This window comes from Hypanus sabinus, chromosome 7 (assembly GCF_030144855.1).
Source record: "Hypanus sabinus isolate sHypSab1 chromosome 7, sHypSab1.hap1, whole genome shotgun sequence".
Lineage (NCBI taxonomy): Eukaryota > Metazoa > Chordata > Chondrichthyes > Myliobatiformes > Dasyatidae > Hypanus > Hypanus sabinus.
This window is the reverse complement of record NC_082712.1, coordinates 164029746-164047200: the sequence shown is the minus strand read 5'-3', so window position 1 is coordinate 164047200 and position 17455 is coordinate 164029746. Positions and strand designations below refer to the sequence as shown.

Here is a 17455-nt window from a genome sequence, read left to right as displayed (position 1 = left end):
TCACGAAAATAATCACAATCACGATTGAAAATAAAGTGGAAATAATAAAGTGATTGGAAAGAGGTGAAACACCATCGGTCATTGGAAAAGCGTTAGGCTACGTCGGTCAACGATCAGAACAATTTTAAAGGATAAAGTGAGAAAGGCTCTGCCCTGATGAAAGCTACAATTATTACTAAGCAATACAGTGGTTTAATTATTGGGTTTTGGGTTTTTGATCCTCCACATCAACCCGGCATGGTGGAGAGCGCGCTCGGGAGTGATCTGTCCCGAATCCCAAGAACTTCTGTTCCTGAGCCCGGCACTGAAACATACGTTCTTAATTGTTTTATATGCATAGAAAGGTAAAATATATACTATATACTAAGACAAACGTTTGACTAACTGATGCTAAATAATACCGGATGTACCTGTTCCAACTTACTTAGTAAGAGAACTTACGATTTTTTTCGACCCCAATCCTCAAAAACCCACGCACATCATCCCGTATACTTTAAATTATCTCTAGATTACTTATAATACCTAATACAATGTAAATGCTATGTAAAGTAGTTGTTATACTGCATTGTTTAGGGAATAATGACAAGAAAAAAAAGTCTGTACATGCTCGAACAACAAGTGCTGGAAGAGCACTTCGGGTTTTCGCGATTCGCAGTTGTTTGAATTCGCACATGCGGAATTCGTGGGTAAGGAGGGCCGACTGTACTGTGTATTCTCATATGGAAACATCCTAAGATGGATGGTAATAACATTTCTGGAAGATATTTCAACACAAAAAAATGCAACGATGAAAATGGTTTTTAGTTGCTGTTTGTAGCAGTACTTCTTCAAAATATCAGAAATAAATTTTCCAGATAAGATGCTGTTGAATGATACTCTATTTGAGAAGCCAACAGCTATCATTTTGCAAGCCTGCAGATTCTTTTTAACAAAAGAATTTCTTATTAAGGGATTTTTGAAACACAACCAGCATTGGACACTTCTGATATGAAAATGTAAAGGAGCACAAAATGAATTTCCTGAGTCTCACAGTTTTTTTTTTACTTTCAGTGGGTTGAAAGAGCTAAATGTCAAATACCATTTCTGATTTCACAGGAGAGGACCCAGAGACTCGAAGATTACGAACTGTCAAGAACATTGCCGACCTTCGCCAGAACTTAGAAGAGACCATGTCCAGTCTACGAGGGACACAGATCACACACAGGTACGGGATCTCTCAGCGAAAGGGTTTGATCAAAGCCACGTGCCCTATCTTGGTTTCCCACAGTGTTGAAGCAAAATGTGGAGCAGGCAGCGAGTTCAGAGAGCTCCAACTGTGAATCTGATTACATCAGCATTGCTTTGCCTGAGTGTTGCTGCATGCAGATCAGAAACAGCTCTTCTGTCTCTAGCAAGGAAAGTAATTGAAAGGCTGCGACTGCTGAAGTAGCTCAGGAGCTTAGACGTGGTGAGACTAAATTGTTAATAGACATTTTAAATAAAACATAAGCATCTGACATGAATGATTGTGGAACTTAGTAGCTGTTCAAGGAAAAGGCAAATTATATCTTATCACAGTAAGCACGGCAATTTGAAAGAGCTACTATTAGAGACATTTAAAATAAAGTGGAACAGGAAGAACGAATTAGCATCTAGATAGTACTTTCTGCAACCCCAGGATGTCCCCCAGTATTTGACAGCTAATGAGCACTTTCAAAATGTAGTCACCATTTTTATGTTTGAAAATGCCAGACATTCTGCACAGAACATGTTTCTGAGCAGTAGCGAAAGGAAGCGCAAAGTTCTATCCTCGTCTTGTTGGTAAAGGCACTGTTATTGATTGATATTTGAGGAAAATTCTCAGTTCTGCCGAGTACTAAGTTATGGGTGAACAGGACTTCGACATAATGTTTTATCCAAAGGACAATCCTCTGAACGGGAGCTTGAAACCACAGTTTCCTGACTACAAGGGAAGATTGTCAACACAGAAATCAATTCCGGAGGCAGAGTGAAATGTGACTAAGTGGAGATAAGTTTCAAGGCACTTGGATAGAGCTTTGACCAGATAGGTTATCGGCTGTAATTCTTGCGTGTAAAATCTGTCCATGTTTGAGTCGTTTTGTTGAATATAAACTGGGTTTGAACAATTGTCGAAGTCTGGTTAAAAGAATTGGTTGAAACAAAAAATGCCAGAAGTACAGCCTAACAAATTAACTGTGCTCTTTGGAATAATTCCTCAAAATATCTGTGGTATTTCTTTGTCTGACCAACACGTTATTAAAAAGAGAAGAAAAAAAATGCTAGAAGCACACAGGCACTTTGTGGAGAATGATCGAGTTAACATTTCGGGTTTGAGGCCCTTTGTCGGAACCCAGTAGCTCCCTGACCTGAGTGTTTTCAGTTTTTGTTTTGGATTTCCAACATCTACAGTGTTTTTGACTTTCAAATATCAGAACTTTTTTTTGTTTTCTCTTTTTCTGTTTTATTTTCTCTCCAGGAGTTCAGAAATGGTCACTCAATAAATAAACGTAAATGTTTCATATTAGAAATGTGTTTTGACATGTGCTCATTGACCTGAAATACGAACTATGTCTGCCCTGGACTCTCTCCATAGATGTAGACAGTCCTACTGCACGTTTGCAGTATCTTCTGTCCAATTTAATTTTTTTGGATAGCTCCAATGGAGTGTCTCTCTCTTCATTATAATTGATGTTTATTGTTTGAATGATCACTTTCGAACTTGACCACAAGTTCACAACCCAAAAAAAAACCTCAGATACTTTTATCATATCTGATCCGTCTCCTGGTTGGTGATGTGACCCCTGAATACCCTGTCAGATTCAACCTAGGTTGTTATGACTTCGTGCTGAGCATCATTCCCCGCATTATGCACTTGCTTTTCCTGTGATGTCCCTGCTGTGATCATGCAGGATTCTTTGTGCCTGTGGACCTCTTAAAGAGTCTGTTTGTTGGACTGTGAATCAGTGCTAGCAAGGCAGCAATCGGTGCCCTACTGTTGAAAGAAACATGTCTGTCTTGCACTTTCTGAAGAACGTAAATTGTTTGTTCTTCTGCCATTTTGGCAACAGCTTGTTTTGCTCTGCTTAAGTTTTATTGAATGAGTTTTGTTGCTTTCGCCTTTTCTTTTTAGCACGTTGGAAACGACATTTGATAGCAGCGTTACCACAGAGATCAGTGGCCGCAGTATACTCAGCATGACGGGGAGGCAAACTCCGTTGTCGTGGCGACTGGGCCAGTCCAGTCCTCGCCTCCAGGCGGGAGATGCACCATCAATGGGAAATGGATATCCTCCACGGGCCAATGCCAGCCGGTATATACACCCCGAGTCAGGCCGCTATATGTACACCACTCCTCTGAGGAGGCAGCTGGCCTCACGCAGCAGCAGTGTATGTCACTCCGATATTCCCGACAAGAGTGGTGATGAGATCGATCTTGAGGGTGTCAACATGGATGTAGCTGGATATATGAGCGATGGAGATGTCCTGGGCAAGAACTTGCGGACTGACGATATTGCTAGCGGGTAAGAAGATTTGAAATTTTCTGTTTTTATAGTCAGATTTCTATTCCCAAAGTCCTGCTTTGGTTAGCATGGGCCTGATGATCTGAATGGCCTCCTGCTATGGTGTGAACACTCATTGATGATCAAGATGATTGGAGTTGCAGAACAGACATCTTTATACAGTGGCATCTGGATGTTTTTAAAGTTCATCTTTATTGCCAGATATTTAATTTCAAGGTTAATTTGCTTGTTTTGCTCTGCAGGTTTTTGCTGTGGAGTTTTGAAGGAATGGCTATGATTATCATCTCAGGCAGACAGACAGACATACTTTATTGATCCCGAGGGAAATTGGGTTTTGTTACAGCCACACCAACCAAGAATAGTGAAGAAATATAGCAATATAAAACCATAAATAATAAAATAATAATAAGTAATCATGCCAAGTGGAAATAAGTCCAGGACCAGCCTATTGGCTCAGGGTGTTTGACACTCCGAGGGAGGAGTTGTAAAGTTTGATGGGCACAGGTAGGAATGACTTCCTATGACGCTCAGTGTTACATCTCAGTGGAATGAGTCTCAGGCTGAATGTACTCCTGCGCCTAACGCAGGGGTCAGCAACCTTTACCACTGAAAGAGCCACTTGGACCTGTTTCCCACAGAAAAGAAAACACTGGGAGCCGCAAAACCTGTTTGACATTTAAAATGAAATAACACTGCATACAACGTTTTTTTTTGCCTTTATGCTATGTATAAACAAACTATAATGTGTTGCATTTATGAAATTGATGAACTCCTGCAGAGAAAACGAAATTACATTTCTGCATGCAACAAAAACATTTTGAACTCCGAAAAAAAACGTTGGGTTGAAAGTTACTTTTAAGTAAAATACTCAATGTCTATTTGAGTCCTTCTTGTATTTATGAAAAACGCCGAACTTAAATTTTCCGCCAGCAGCAAACCAAAAATAACATCAGCCAGCTGTCAGCCTGAAAAATAAAAGGACTATTTCACTGAACAATGAAAAAATATGAATATACATTAAATAATAGGCAATTAAAATATTTATCATACTTGGTTAATGGGATTTCTGCTCCTGGACCTCAGCGCACAGCGTCTGCACATCAGGGCTGTATGACGTCACCTTCATCTTTACACAGGATCGCAAGCTGTCATCTGTGAGGCGTGCGCGATGTTTGTTTTTAATAAAGTTCATGTTGGAGAACACCTGCTCACTTACATATGTGGATCCAAAGATCGACAGGACTCAAAGCGCATACTTTTTAATGTTTACATAAATGTCGGGCATAGCATTCCATGTTTCGAACACAAGTTTGTCCGGTTTTGGAAGGTTTTCAATATCACTCCATTTGTGTTTCTGAGCAAGAACGGCCTTCTGACGGGCAACATCTTCAAGGTCTGCTGTCAAGCGTCTAAACTTGGACACCCATATGTCTTTGTCGGCTATGTCGGCCAGTTCCATCTCAAGATCAGGTTGACTCACACCTGCCAATGCAGTCGTATTCAGTAGGGAAGGATCGATGCTTAAGGGAGTGACCGGGAAGGATAATGTGTTTTTTTCCTCTCTGAACTCACAGAAGCGTTTCCCAAACGATGTTTGCATTGCGATGATTGCAGAATGTAAATACTCCGAAATTATCATGTCGTGACCTTGTTTGAACTCTCTCAAATTGGGGAAGTGAGACAAAGTGCCTTTCTGTAAATCTCTGGCAAGCAACGTCAACTTGCGCTCGAATGCCAAAACATCCTCCAACATGTGCAGGGCTGTACGTCCTTACCCCTGAAGAGCTGTGTTCAGCGTGTTCAGGTGCGCTGTCATGTCTACCATGAAGTGTAGCTTTTCCAGCCACTCTGGCTGTTCCAGCTCAGGAAAGGTGAGCCCTTTGCTGCCCAGGAAAGTTTTCACTTCTTCCAGACATGCGACAAAGCGTTTCAGCACCTTCCGTCTGGACAGCCAGCGATAAAAACACGTTGTAGCGGTGTCAGTAAACTGCAGTCAAAGATAGCTTTATTCGAACTAAACAGCCTTGCTTTTAAGCCTCCCTCAACCCAGCCCCCATGGACGCAGATGCTGCAAAAGACGCGTACTCACAAACCCCCGTAGGCTATCTCCCTTAGCCGGAATGCTGGCTAATTGTGAGCCGTTTCGGATGTGCCAGCCACACTTAGATTGTACAAGATCACCATAATCTTCAAATTTAGAATTACATTTCAAAAGCTAACAAACTAACATAAAATACATTTTAATTAAATACTGACCAATTATTTCCCAAAGCCACAGGGAGCCGCAGCACAGAGGTGAAAGAGCCACAAATGGCTCGGGAGCCGCAGGTTGCCGACCCCCGGCCTAACCAGTACATTATGGAGTGGATGGGAGTCATTGTCCAAGATGGCATGCAACTTGGACAGCATCCTCTTTTCAGACACCACCGTCAGAGAGTCCAGTTCCACCCCCACAACATCACTGGCATTACGAATGAGTTTGATGATTCTGTTGGTGTCTGCTACCCTTAGCCTGTTGCCCCAGCACACAACAGCAAACATGATAGCCACCCCAGACTCATAGAACATCCTCAGCATCGTCCGGCAGATATTAAAGGACCTCAGGAAGTAGAGACGGCTCTGACCCTTCTTGTAGACAGCCTTAGTGTTCTTTGACCAGTCCAGTTTATTGTCAATTCGTATCCCCGGGTATTTGTAATCCTCCACCATGTCCACACTGACCCCTTGGATGGAAACAGGGATCACCTGTGCCTTAGCCCTCCTCAGGTCCACCACCAGCTCCTTAGTCTTTTTCACATTAAGCTGCAGATGATTCTGCTCGGACCATGTGACAAAGTTTCCCATTGTAGCCCTGTACTCAGCCTCATCTCCCTTACTGATACATCCAACTATGGCAGATTCATCAGAAAACTTCTGAAGGTGGCAAGACTCTGTGCAGTAGTTGAAGTTTGAGGTGTGGATGGTGAAGAGAAAGGAAGACAGGACAGTCCCCTGTATTAGGATGTTACTTGCCCCTCATATAACAAATGTAGTTGATGGCTTTGTGTTGGAGGCTGAAAATTGTCCATGGGTTATTTGCCTTGAAATTCATCCAGTATGGACCGGACTACATATGTTATATAGTCAGGTCTGTACATTATTCCCTGATTCCAAACTTTGGGAAACTGGATAGTGGGAGAGGAAGAATTAAGCCTTCTGTCTGTTGAGTCTGAGTAAGTATAATTGTAGTCATTGATCTTTAATCTGACTTTCTTTCCTGAAACGAGTAGCTGTTAAGGAAGCTGTAAAATAATGTTATTTGTAAATTCAACTAGGTACTTAGAGGGTGAATTTACAAGGAGTTAAAGCAATTGTGTTTCTTTGTTGCCAAGGTTACTTAATACTGTGATTCTCTGAGGCATCATTGTAGAGTAAGTACTCCAAGTCCTTTTTGATTTAAGATAATGTCATGCATAAGGCAGGAGCTGTGCAGAACAGTGAGGAATGGGGCACCTGTCAAACAAAAAATAATCTCAAGGGTGTAGGTGCATGTGTGGCACTCCTAAGGTTAGAAAATTTGAACTTCTGTGTTTACCCCTACTCCCAAGTTATATTTACTCACAGATACTCAACTCTAGTTATAACTACATGTCAAACAAGACCTTAAAACCATGAACAGTGTTGTTAAGCTTGACATGGTGGCAAAAGAAAATGGAATTGGTGGCAAGATTATAGGGACTGTAATAGGAACTTGGGACACTGGTGTCAGTCTTTGCAGCAATTAACTGAAGGAAACTATAAGACCAGGAGGAAGTCAGACAAGACGGCGGAGGTGTTGGTGCTGGGAGCCATCAGTCATCAGTCAGTAGCTTGCTCTTGACCTCAGGTCTTTGGATCAAGTTGTCAAGAGGACTCATTAAATCACACAGTCTGTGCAGTTTGGAAAGCTGTATCATTCTGATGTCATCTATTGTTACCTGTACAGTACGCAAACCTTGTCTATGTCTGACACTGAACACTGAGTGCTTCTGCCAACCAATGAGAACCACTGCAGCTGGATCACAGCCTTGCATCGTAATGAGCTAGGAACCCCCTCTGTAGAGATAATACCTTTACTTTTAAATATATCTCTTTGTGTTCAGTAACCCAAAACGTTCACGGTTTCAGCGACGACTGGGCAGTAGTTTATCAGGATGTAGGGTGCATTGTGCAGGATGTCAATGGGGGGGCGGGGCGGTGTCAGGTTGTGGTAGGTGACAAGACCAGAAGGTGGCCACCGTCACTTATCGGTGTCCGTGTTGGCGTATGGGCCAAGGTGCGTCTGTGTGTCTATGTACACCTTTGTCCAAGTCTGTGTTGATCTTGGTCATTTTGGTCCTCGAGTTGGTATGGTAGCTGGATTGCGATAAACACCCCACGTTAAAACGTGTCATCACACTCTCTTCAGACTGGAATGGAAGCAAATCACCTTTGATCCTGAAGGAATACCTGTGAAGAAGAAGAAGAAGAAGAAGAAAGCTTGAGTTGTGGACATCAGTACATTTTTAATGTGTTTAATGGAGACAATAACAATTAGATTATTGTTATTCGAGGAGGAACATGAAGGATTTCTTTTGGTCTATATTCTTGCTGTTACTATCCAGAGTGCATTTTGTAAGCAACTTGATCCTTATATTTTAGCCTAGCCCATTTAAACTGGTTTCTACTGTGAGCCCAGTTGATTGACAGAAGTACTCTGATTTGTATAACAACTTTCATTGTGTCATATAATCCCAAAGCAATTGGCAAGCAGCAAAGTACTTCTGAAATGTAACCATTGACATAGTGGAAGGCAATAGGACGGATGATATGCACACAGCAAGGGACCTTTTACACCCTTCTGAGAAAGCTTCTTAAGGGTGACCTGCCATCAGGACAGCACGACATTTAATGCCTAAACCTCAGGTCTGTGGCTTGACTTCGTTGTTGTAAAAGGCAAGAGTACTATTCATCAGCATAAGAATAAGGTTTAATATTACCGCCATATGTCATGAAATTTGTTAACTTAGCAGCAGCAGCAGCACAATGCAATGCATGATAAATATAGAAAAGAAGAATTACAGCAAGTAGTTAAATACTTAAATCAAAAAATTGTGCCAAAACAGGAATAATTTAAAAAAAACAAAAGAAGATCTGCAGATGCTGGAAATCTAAGCAACACACACAAGATGCTAGAGTGACTGAGCAGGCCAGGCACCATCTGTGGAATAAAGTATCGTCAATGTTTCGTGCTGAGACCCTTTGGTAGGACTGAAGAAAAACAGAATTTAAAAAAAAAATTAAAAATAAGGTAGAGTTCATGGGTTCAATGTCCAGTTAGAAATCAGATGGCAGAGGGGGAAGAAGCTGTTCCTAAATTGCTGAGCATGTGCCTCGGTGATTCATGAAAAGAAAGGTAACGCTTAACAGAAAGGTGGACTGAACTGAATGTGTAAATGCTGGGCAGGTGATCCCCAAGGAAGACCTTTTTATAGGTATGTTCATTTTTTTTTGTCTTATTCCAACAAAGAATTGGTGCATTCAGGAATACTGTTGAGAGGGAAGAGCTTATGAAATGTTGGAGTTTAATAACCATTTCTAGGATTGAATATTGCTAAATATTGATGATTTTCCTCCTGATCGGTTTTTTGTTCTCTTCCTGACTATCAGACTATCTCTGAATAGAACTATTTTCCCCTTTTATGTTTGGCCAAAGTTGTAAGTTGGTGTCCCAGGTCCTTGAATCCAAATGACACAAGTTACTTCATAGACTAACTTATGTTTGATGCTAATTCTGAGCCTTAAATTTGTATCTGAATCCTGTGTGCACATTGTTTACCTCAAAGTGTACTTACTGAATGAATGCAGTACTTGCAGACCAAGAATAATATTCTCTCTTTTAGTTTCCCAAAAACAGGTTGGTCATTCATTTTTGGCAGGGATTTTATTGTCCTCATATCAGTAAAACAGACATTAGAGTTGCCAATTGTGCTCTTCTCCAATGAAGTATCGGAAAAGGTGTACACGCTTAGTGCTAAGTACAATACTGAGCAGATAGGAAGAAATCATTGAAAGAGAATTATAAAATTTACAGCTTAGCTGTCTCAAGACAATGGATAGACTTTCCTGAAAGCCTTGCATTGCTTCCTGTATTGCTTTGCAGATTTCCTGTCCTTTTACTCTGTTACGTTGCTATGTTGGCGACAGAACCATGGTGACACTTGTGGGCTGCTTCCAGCTCACCCTCAATGCAAGCGATGCGTTTCACTTTTTAGAGCCATCGAACGTTACGGCACAGAAACAGGGCTTTCCAGTCCATACTGAGCTACTATTCTGCCTTGTCCCATCAACCTGCACCCGGACCATAGCCCTCCCATCCGTGTATTTAACCAAACTTCCCTAAAATGTTGAAATCAAGCCTTCTGGTAGCTCATTCTACATTCTCAGTACCCTCTGAGTGAAGAAGTTTCCCCTCATGTACCCTTCAGACATTTCACCTTTCACCCTCCCAATCTCAGTGGGAAGAAGCCTGCTTGCAGTTACCCTATTCATACCCCTCAGTGTAATTTTAAACACCTCTATCAAATCAGCCCTCAACTATCCCTCAACCACCAAGCTCTTGAACAAAAGGGATAACGGGGATAACTATACTAAGTTACGGACGTATCTTGTTATTTCATGCTTATAATTTAGTACTGTTTATTTACTATCTGCATTTGCACAGTTTGTTTGCAGTTTACAGTTTACAGACCCTGTTTGCAGTTACTGTTCTATAGATTTGCTAAGTATGCCCACAGGAAAAGAATCTCAGGGTTTTATGTGGTGACATGTATGTACTCTGATAATAAATTTTACTTTGAACTTTGAGATAAATAATCTAAATCATTTCAGTCGACATAAAGGTAGATTACCTGATCATTTGTATTATTTACAATTTGCTGTTCTATTGATTTATTCATTGTACAAGCAAATTGTGTGTATTGCAGAGGGAAGATCTATGAATCTAGCAGGAAGGGGAGTATAATTTTAATCCAGACTGTGTTAATTTGACAGGAAGAGATCACCTGAACACGGAGCTGAACTGATTGTGTCTGGACTCTATTGGGATGGTGGGGGTAGGAGCTTTATGTTTTAAGCTGAAATATGTTCCTTGGTTTTCTTTGATTCGAGGCTGTCTGTGGGGAAGCTGAATCTCAGGGTTGTATACCGCATACATACTTTGTTAATCAATGTACTTTGAATCTTGACTGCGTGAGAGCTAAACCAACTTGAGCAATGCATTGGGTCAGCTGTTGGTGGAGAATAGGCTGCCACCTACTGATAGATTGTGCAAAGCGCAACTGCATTTATCACATTTCAGTCAGTTGCACCTTTATTAATCTGTTGAATCGCGAGCAAGAATTTTAGCACCACAAGGTGGTATGAACTGCTGATTCAGTGAAAATTATCTTGCCCACACAATTCAACAATGGGCTAAGCATTTAGCAGTGTCAGCAAGATGAAACAGCAGTTTCTTACTGTGAATAATGAGTGGAGAATGAATTCTTCTGTTTTTTGGTGGAATAAGAAAAAGCCTTTGGAAGAAATAACTTTTTTTTTCACTTATGACACTATCAGTGGGAATAGACAACAGACGAAAGGAGCTTGTGATTAGATTATGCAAAATTAAAATTTTGAAGAAAATGCTTGCCTTCATAGGTCAAGACGTTGAGTACAAGGAGTTAGGACATCATGCCACAACTTTACAAGATGATGATGAGACGATGATCAGATTTGCAGGCAATTCTTGTCACCTAGCTATAGGAAGAATATCTTTATGTTATCAAGGGTGTTGTTGAGGGTGCCAGCAACAGGATAATTCCACCGCTGTCTGTAAGGAGTTGGTACGTTCTCCTCGTGACCATGTGGGTTTCCTCCAGTGCTCCGGTTTTCCCCCCACATTCCAAAGATGTATGGGTTAGCAGGTTAATTGGTCACATAGGCATAATTAAAGCGACGTGGACTCATTGGGCCAGAAGGGCCTGTCATTGTGCTGTATTGTGCTTTATTGTAAAGTCGCAATAAAATAAAGTTCAAGATTCACAGAGGTTTGTGTCATGAGGAGAGACTGGATCAGTTGGTGCTTTTTCCCTGCAGAAGGCTGAGAAAAAGGTATGATAAGAGGAATGGCTACCGTCTTTTTCCCTAGAGAAGTGAGAAAGGAAGGATTTAAATGGGGTGGGGAGTAGAGAGGTGATAGATATATGGAATGTGTTGTCCGAGGAAGTGGAACAAACGGGTACAATGACAGTGTTTAAAAAACATTGGGGGAAGGTACACAGTCAGGATAGCTTTACACGGGTAGGGACCAAACAAAGACAAATGCGACTACTCAAGTCGCTAACACACCCAAAATGTTGGAGGAACTCAACAGGTTAGGCAGCATCTATGGAGGGGAAGAAGTAATCAATGGTCCTAATGAAGCATTTTGTTTGCATTGCTCAAGATTTCCAGCATCTGCAGAGGATTGTGTGTTTATTAAGTAGGTAACAGTCAGCATAGACACATTGGGGTGGAGGACCTGTTCTGTGCTATATAATTCTATGATTCTAAATAATTATTGTAAAGCCTGAAATAGGCTGTGAAGATTATTATTAACAATGCAATTTACACAGTGGAACTTGCAGCATCTCCTGTGTTCCTTTTTTTCAGTAATTAAAAGTAGCAGTTTTGCTAAACACAACTGAAGCTTTAAAACAAAATGCAAACAGAGCAAAAACAAAATTTCAAGCTCTATTCACGAGCAATGCCGCGGTAGTGCAGGAGTTAATTGGCAATTATCGGATGAAGTTTATGCTTGGGTTCTTTGCAGAACATTATTTCTTGACGTGGTGTGGTTAAAATGTGAATTTACTGATTTTGGCGGGTGTCCAAATGCCTGATTTACAAAAGACTAGGATGCTGATTCAGCAAGTAATTAGGCGAGCTAAGGGAATGTTATTGTTTATTGGTACCGGAGTTGAATGCAAAAGTCGGGGATTATACTCCAGTTCTGTTGTGAGTTGCTGAGAACACATCTGAGGTACTGAATATGATGTTGGTCTTCTTATATAAAGGTTGCAGATGGGTTGGACGATGTTTACTTATTAATATCTGGAATAAGCGTGCAATTTTATGAAAAAAGGCTGGACATACTGAGCTTGTATCCACTCGAGTTTATAAGCGAGAGCAAGGACTTGGTTGAAGTATGTAAAATCCAGGACGCACGGAAGAGTCTTGACCATGAGACACAGGAGGAGAATTGGGCCGTTTGGCCCAATAAAGCTGCACCACTATTCAGTCGTTGCAACTGATCGGCATTGACTGGGCAGACCCACCTCCCCCGCAGCATTTGCATTTGGAGAACAGAGATTAGGTGGAATTTCTTTAGCCAGAGGGTAGTGAATATGTGAAATTCATTGCAAGAGACGTCTTTGGAGGCCAAGTGATAGGGAATCTTTAATGCAGGGGTTAATAGGTTCTTGAATAATAAAGGTATCAAAGGTGAAGTTAAAAGAATTGGGTCGAGAGAGAAAATTAATCAGCCTTGATCGAATGGTGGAGCAGACTTGATGAGCCAAATAGCTTGATTCTGCTCCTGTAGTTTAAGGTCTTATTTGGAACATCTAGAATGAGTGGTCACTATCTACAGATAAGAGCTCACCTTCTTGAAGCAAATGTTTCCTCTCAGTGAATGGCATAAGTCTTCGGAAACTTCCTTAAAGGGCTGTAGCAGCAGAGTTTGGAAATTTTGAGGCAGTGATATAAAAACAAGGAAAGGTGTGATCTGTTACTGTAAGTAGATGGAGGTGCGGAGTAGAATTTGCAACCAGATTTTTAAATATTTCTTTTTATTACTTATAGTATTTTTATGTATTATACTATATTGTTACCACAGTTCAATAAATTTCACGACGTGTCAGTGGTAATAAACTGGATTTTGATTCTGAGATCAGCCATGATATTAGTTCATGATTTGAATCACGTGTGTAAAAAAAAGCACCAAGTTTCATTTTTTTCTCTCTAGTTTAGGATTTGCTGATCATATCAATTATATAAAGTTATTGCACCAGACCCTGTTTGTAGCTCTGAGGATTTATCCTCATAAGGACCAGTGATTTGGAGATCAATGTGCATGTGTCCACAGCTTTTTGAGTGCTTTATTTAAGTTTTTATTTTGTTTTCCAAATTTTGTTGGTTGGTTAAATTGAAGTAATTGACATTCTTTCATTATCTGAAGCATTCAACTATTTTGTTAGTATGACCACTTGCTAAGCCAAGGATGTGGCTCAGCTTGGTATTTGTAAGCAACTTCATAGACAGGGTCATGTTCTGCAACCCCTCCCCTAATGTAATGGGATCAACATGCTGACAGCTAGCGGCCCTCGTGACCACACAACTCTTTGCCACCGAGGACTGGGTGCTTTCTTCCAGCAAGTTCTCACAGTGGGACGCAAACTCCCGTCTGGTGATCAGGCCATTTAATCTGAAAAGCAGCTGATAAAAAGTTACAAGATAAAGTGCTAAGTAGGCAAGCCAGCCACTGGAGTCAGCAGATTCTTGATTGTTTTAATGAAAGAGCTGGTTGGCAAATTGTTCTGGTTACAAAGTGAAACCTTAACCTTTCAATTCTATTGATTTCTGGGCATTTTCAAGGCTTGTGTGCCACAGTTCATTACTTCTTTACATTTTCTCATTTTCTTTATTTGATCTTTTCACCTCTGAATTTAGGTACCAACCTCTGGTGTCAACACATACCTTTCTCTTGACCTCTTGCCCCACTCCAGAATATAAAGAGTTAACTTTTAAACAACCATGATCACTCACCCAGATAACGAAATGCCACCCAATATTGAAATAAGACATGGGGGGGGGGGGTTTATTCTGAATTTACTTCTTTATCTGCTTTCACCAATGACATAATCGTGATGCCACATGTAATGCATAGTTTAGGTCAGAAGTCAGGTAAAAGTAGCTTCATTGTTCAGCGGTGTTGTTTGAGGTCATGGGAACATAAACCTGGCAGCCCCTGGGCGCCTCTTCAAAGCAGTGCTTCCCTGACAAGGGCACTGAATCACAGGTTTGATTCAGCAGATCTGTGCTATCAGACTTGGTTCTGTGCCTGGCTCAAATCAACTGCAGCAAAAGAATGCTCCTGGAAAGAACCCTTAATTAATTGCTTGACAGAACGCGAGTGGTGTGAAGGCAGTGATAACAGCAGGAACCAAGACTTCACCTCCAGATACAATGTGTGCTCTCCCAGGCCTAGTGTCTTGCTCAGATTTATTTATCACATGTACATCGAAACATACAGTGAAGTGGGTTGTTTGTTTCAGTAGCAGTGCAATACCACGAGTCGAGTATGGTGTTCTCCCACGGGGTTTTACACTTAACTGAGAATGCCTGTGCATGACTTTGTTTAACGTGGGGAGGCTGATGCACGGGCAGCCACCACACGGCCCTTGACAGATCGGGGTCAGCGTCCAGTGCCGTGGCATGCAAGACCACTGGGGACCCGTCACTACTCCAGTCTTCCACTGACTTCACTGCCATTGTGATGTGTCATCACCTTCTGCCAGCTCCACCACTGGCTCACTCGTTTTGTCTGGATCCTCCCCCTTGACCTTACTGCCTCGGGCGACCCTACCAGGAGCCCAATTCCAGACGGCACCGCTCTCAGGATCTCACAGGCCCCTCCACCATGACAAGGTGACGATCCTCAGGGAGGCGCTTGTGATGGGGCAGCCTGCCATACATTACTGCAGCAATATAGCATGCCCACAGTGTTCAGGAGAACAGCAAAAAAAAACAAAACAATGACAGAAGAACAAGCCCCTTTTCTTCCCATCCACCCAGCCAGACAGCCCTCCAACCCCAGCACAGGCCGCCTAGGCCTCACGGACTTGCAGACTTCAAGCCCCTGACTTCCCCAGTGGACTCAAAGACTTGCAGACCCAGAGCTTTGGCTATTGGGCTTGAACTTCCAGACTTTTGATCAGTCTTCTTGTTGACCACAGGGATTGCCGAATACTAGAACTCCAAACTCCAGACCTCAAATTCTAACCTCGCTGATAGTGGTCTCTTAACTAACACAGCTGAAAGTCTAATGTAATTTACTACCTGTCTTCAGTAGTTACTCAGTTATTTGCGAAATCAGCCACTCTGCTCTGTGAAAGCTGAATGTGTTGCACAGTCTGCTGTGCTCAGTTAGGGCAGAGTCGCTGGGCTATGATCAGGGGAGCGGAAAGCCTGGCCGATATTTCAGCCTTATGCCCTACTGTTCTCTGTCTGAATGTGACTGAGTACAACTATGCGAACAAACCTGGATCTTCTCAAATCACACAGCTCAAAAATCATATCGCGTGATGTACTTCCCCACCCAGCCATTCCAATTAGGACCTTTGTACTGAATCAAAATATTGTGACATCACAAACCAGAGAAAATCTGCAGGTGCTGGAAGTCCGAGCAACACACACAAAATGCTGGAGGAACACAGCAGGCCAGGCAGCATCTATAGAAAAACATACAGTCAATGTTCCAGGCCAAAACCCTTCAGCAGGACTGGAGGAAAAAATCTGAGGCATAGATTTTAAAGGTGGGGGAGGAGAGAGAGAAACACAAGGGGATAGGTGAAACCTGAAGAGGGAGGGATGAAGTAAGGAGCTGGGAAGTTCCCATCCCCTTTTCCCTCTCTTGCCTTTGTCTCCTTGCCCACTCATCGCCTCCCTCTGGGGGTCCTCACTCCTTTTCTTTTTCCCATGGCCTTCTCTCTGTTTCACCAAACAACCTCCCAGCTCTTTATTTCATCCCTTCCTTTCAGGTTTCGCCTATCATCTTGTGTTTTTCTCTCCCCTCCTTCACCTTTTAAATCTATGCCTCAGCTTTTTTTTCCTCTAGTCCTGCTGAAGGGTTTTGGCCCGAAACATCGACTGTACTTTTTTCTATTGATGCTGCCTGGCCTGCTGCGTTCCTCCAGCGTTTTTGTGCGTGTTGATCGTGACATCACAGCTCATTCAGTCTGTGTTGTGCGGGGTGACTATCCTGTCAACCCCAATTTCCCCACTTTTTCACACAGCCTGGAAAAGTATTTCTTCTCAGGTTTCTAATTCCTTACTAAAGCCACCTAGCCTCTGTCCATTACCTGTACAGGCAGTAATTTCCAGATCGCCATTAGTATCCGAGTGAAAAAGTGTTTTTACGTGCCCCTCTTTAGCCCAAACTTTTAAATCTTTTGTCCCTACTCATTGCACTTTCCTGTAATGGGGACAGTTTCCCTTTATTTATCCAATTTTAAATTTGTTACATTCTTGTAACTCTCAATCGAATTTCCTCTCAGACTTCTTTGCCCTAAGGAGAGCAATGCCGGTCTCACCAATCTATTCCTAGTGATCAAATTCGAATGGTCCAATTTAGTATCAGAGAATATATACAGTATACAACCTGAAATTCTTACTTTTCACAGACATCCACGAAACAGGAAAGAAAATCTAAAGAATGAATGACAGACAGCATTGGAACCCCAATGTCACGCTCCCCTTCCCGTGCACAAGCAGCAGCAAAACCCTCCCCCCTCGCTCCAACAAAACCATCAACCCTTGTCCCTCCCTCACCCCTTCCCTCCAACAAAATCGTCAATCCTCTCCCCTCCCTCAAATAAAACCATCAATCCTCCCCCTTCCTCACCCCCCCTTTCCAGCAAAAGCAGTGAGTGACCTCCCACCATGTAAGCAACAGCAAAGCCTGCAAAAAGACCATGATCTAGAGACCCAAAAGTCCTGATGTCCATCGTAACACCTCAATGTCTGAGACAGGCTCTCGCTCTTGCTGGCTTGGGAGGGAGAGGGAGAGATACTGCTCCTGCAACAGCAAGAGGGGAGACCAGCAGCTCGCTGTTTTGATGTTGCAATCTTCCGCGTCGC

The 17455-nt window shown here is 42.1% G+C and overlaps 1 protein-coding gene across 2 annotated transcripts in view; it reads left to right on the top strand.

The window, feature by feature from the left end:
* Positions 1–17455, top strand: part of nav2a (neuron navigator 2a) — a 498795-nt gene that overhangs the window by 242007 nt on the left and 239333 nt on the right. For both annotated transcript variants that reach the window (XM_059976038.1, XM_059976039.1), the window contains 2 exons: positions 1096–1204; positions 3131–3520. In XM_059976038.1, coding sequence (XP_059832021.1) covers positions 1096–1204; positions 3131–3520 — 499 coding nt within the window. The remainder of the gene's footprint in view (positions 1–1095; positions 1205–3130; positions 3521–17455) is intronic.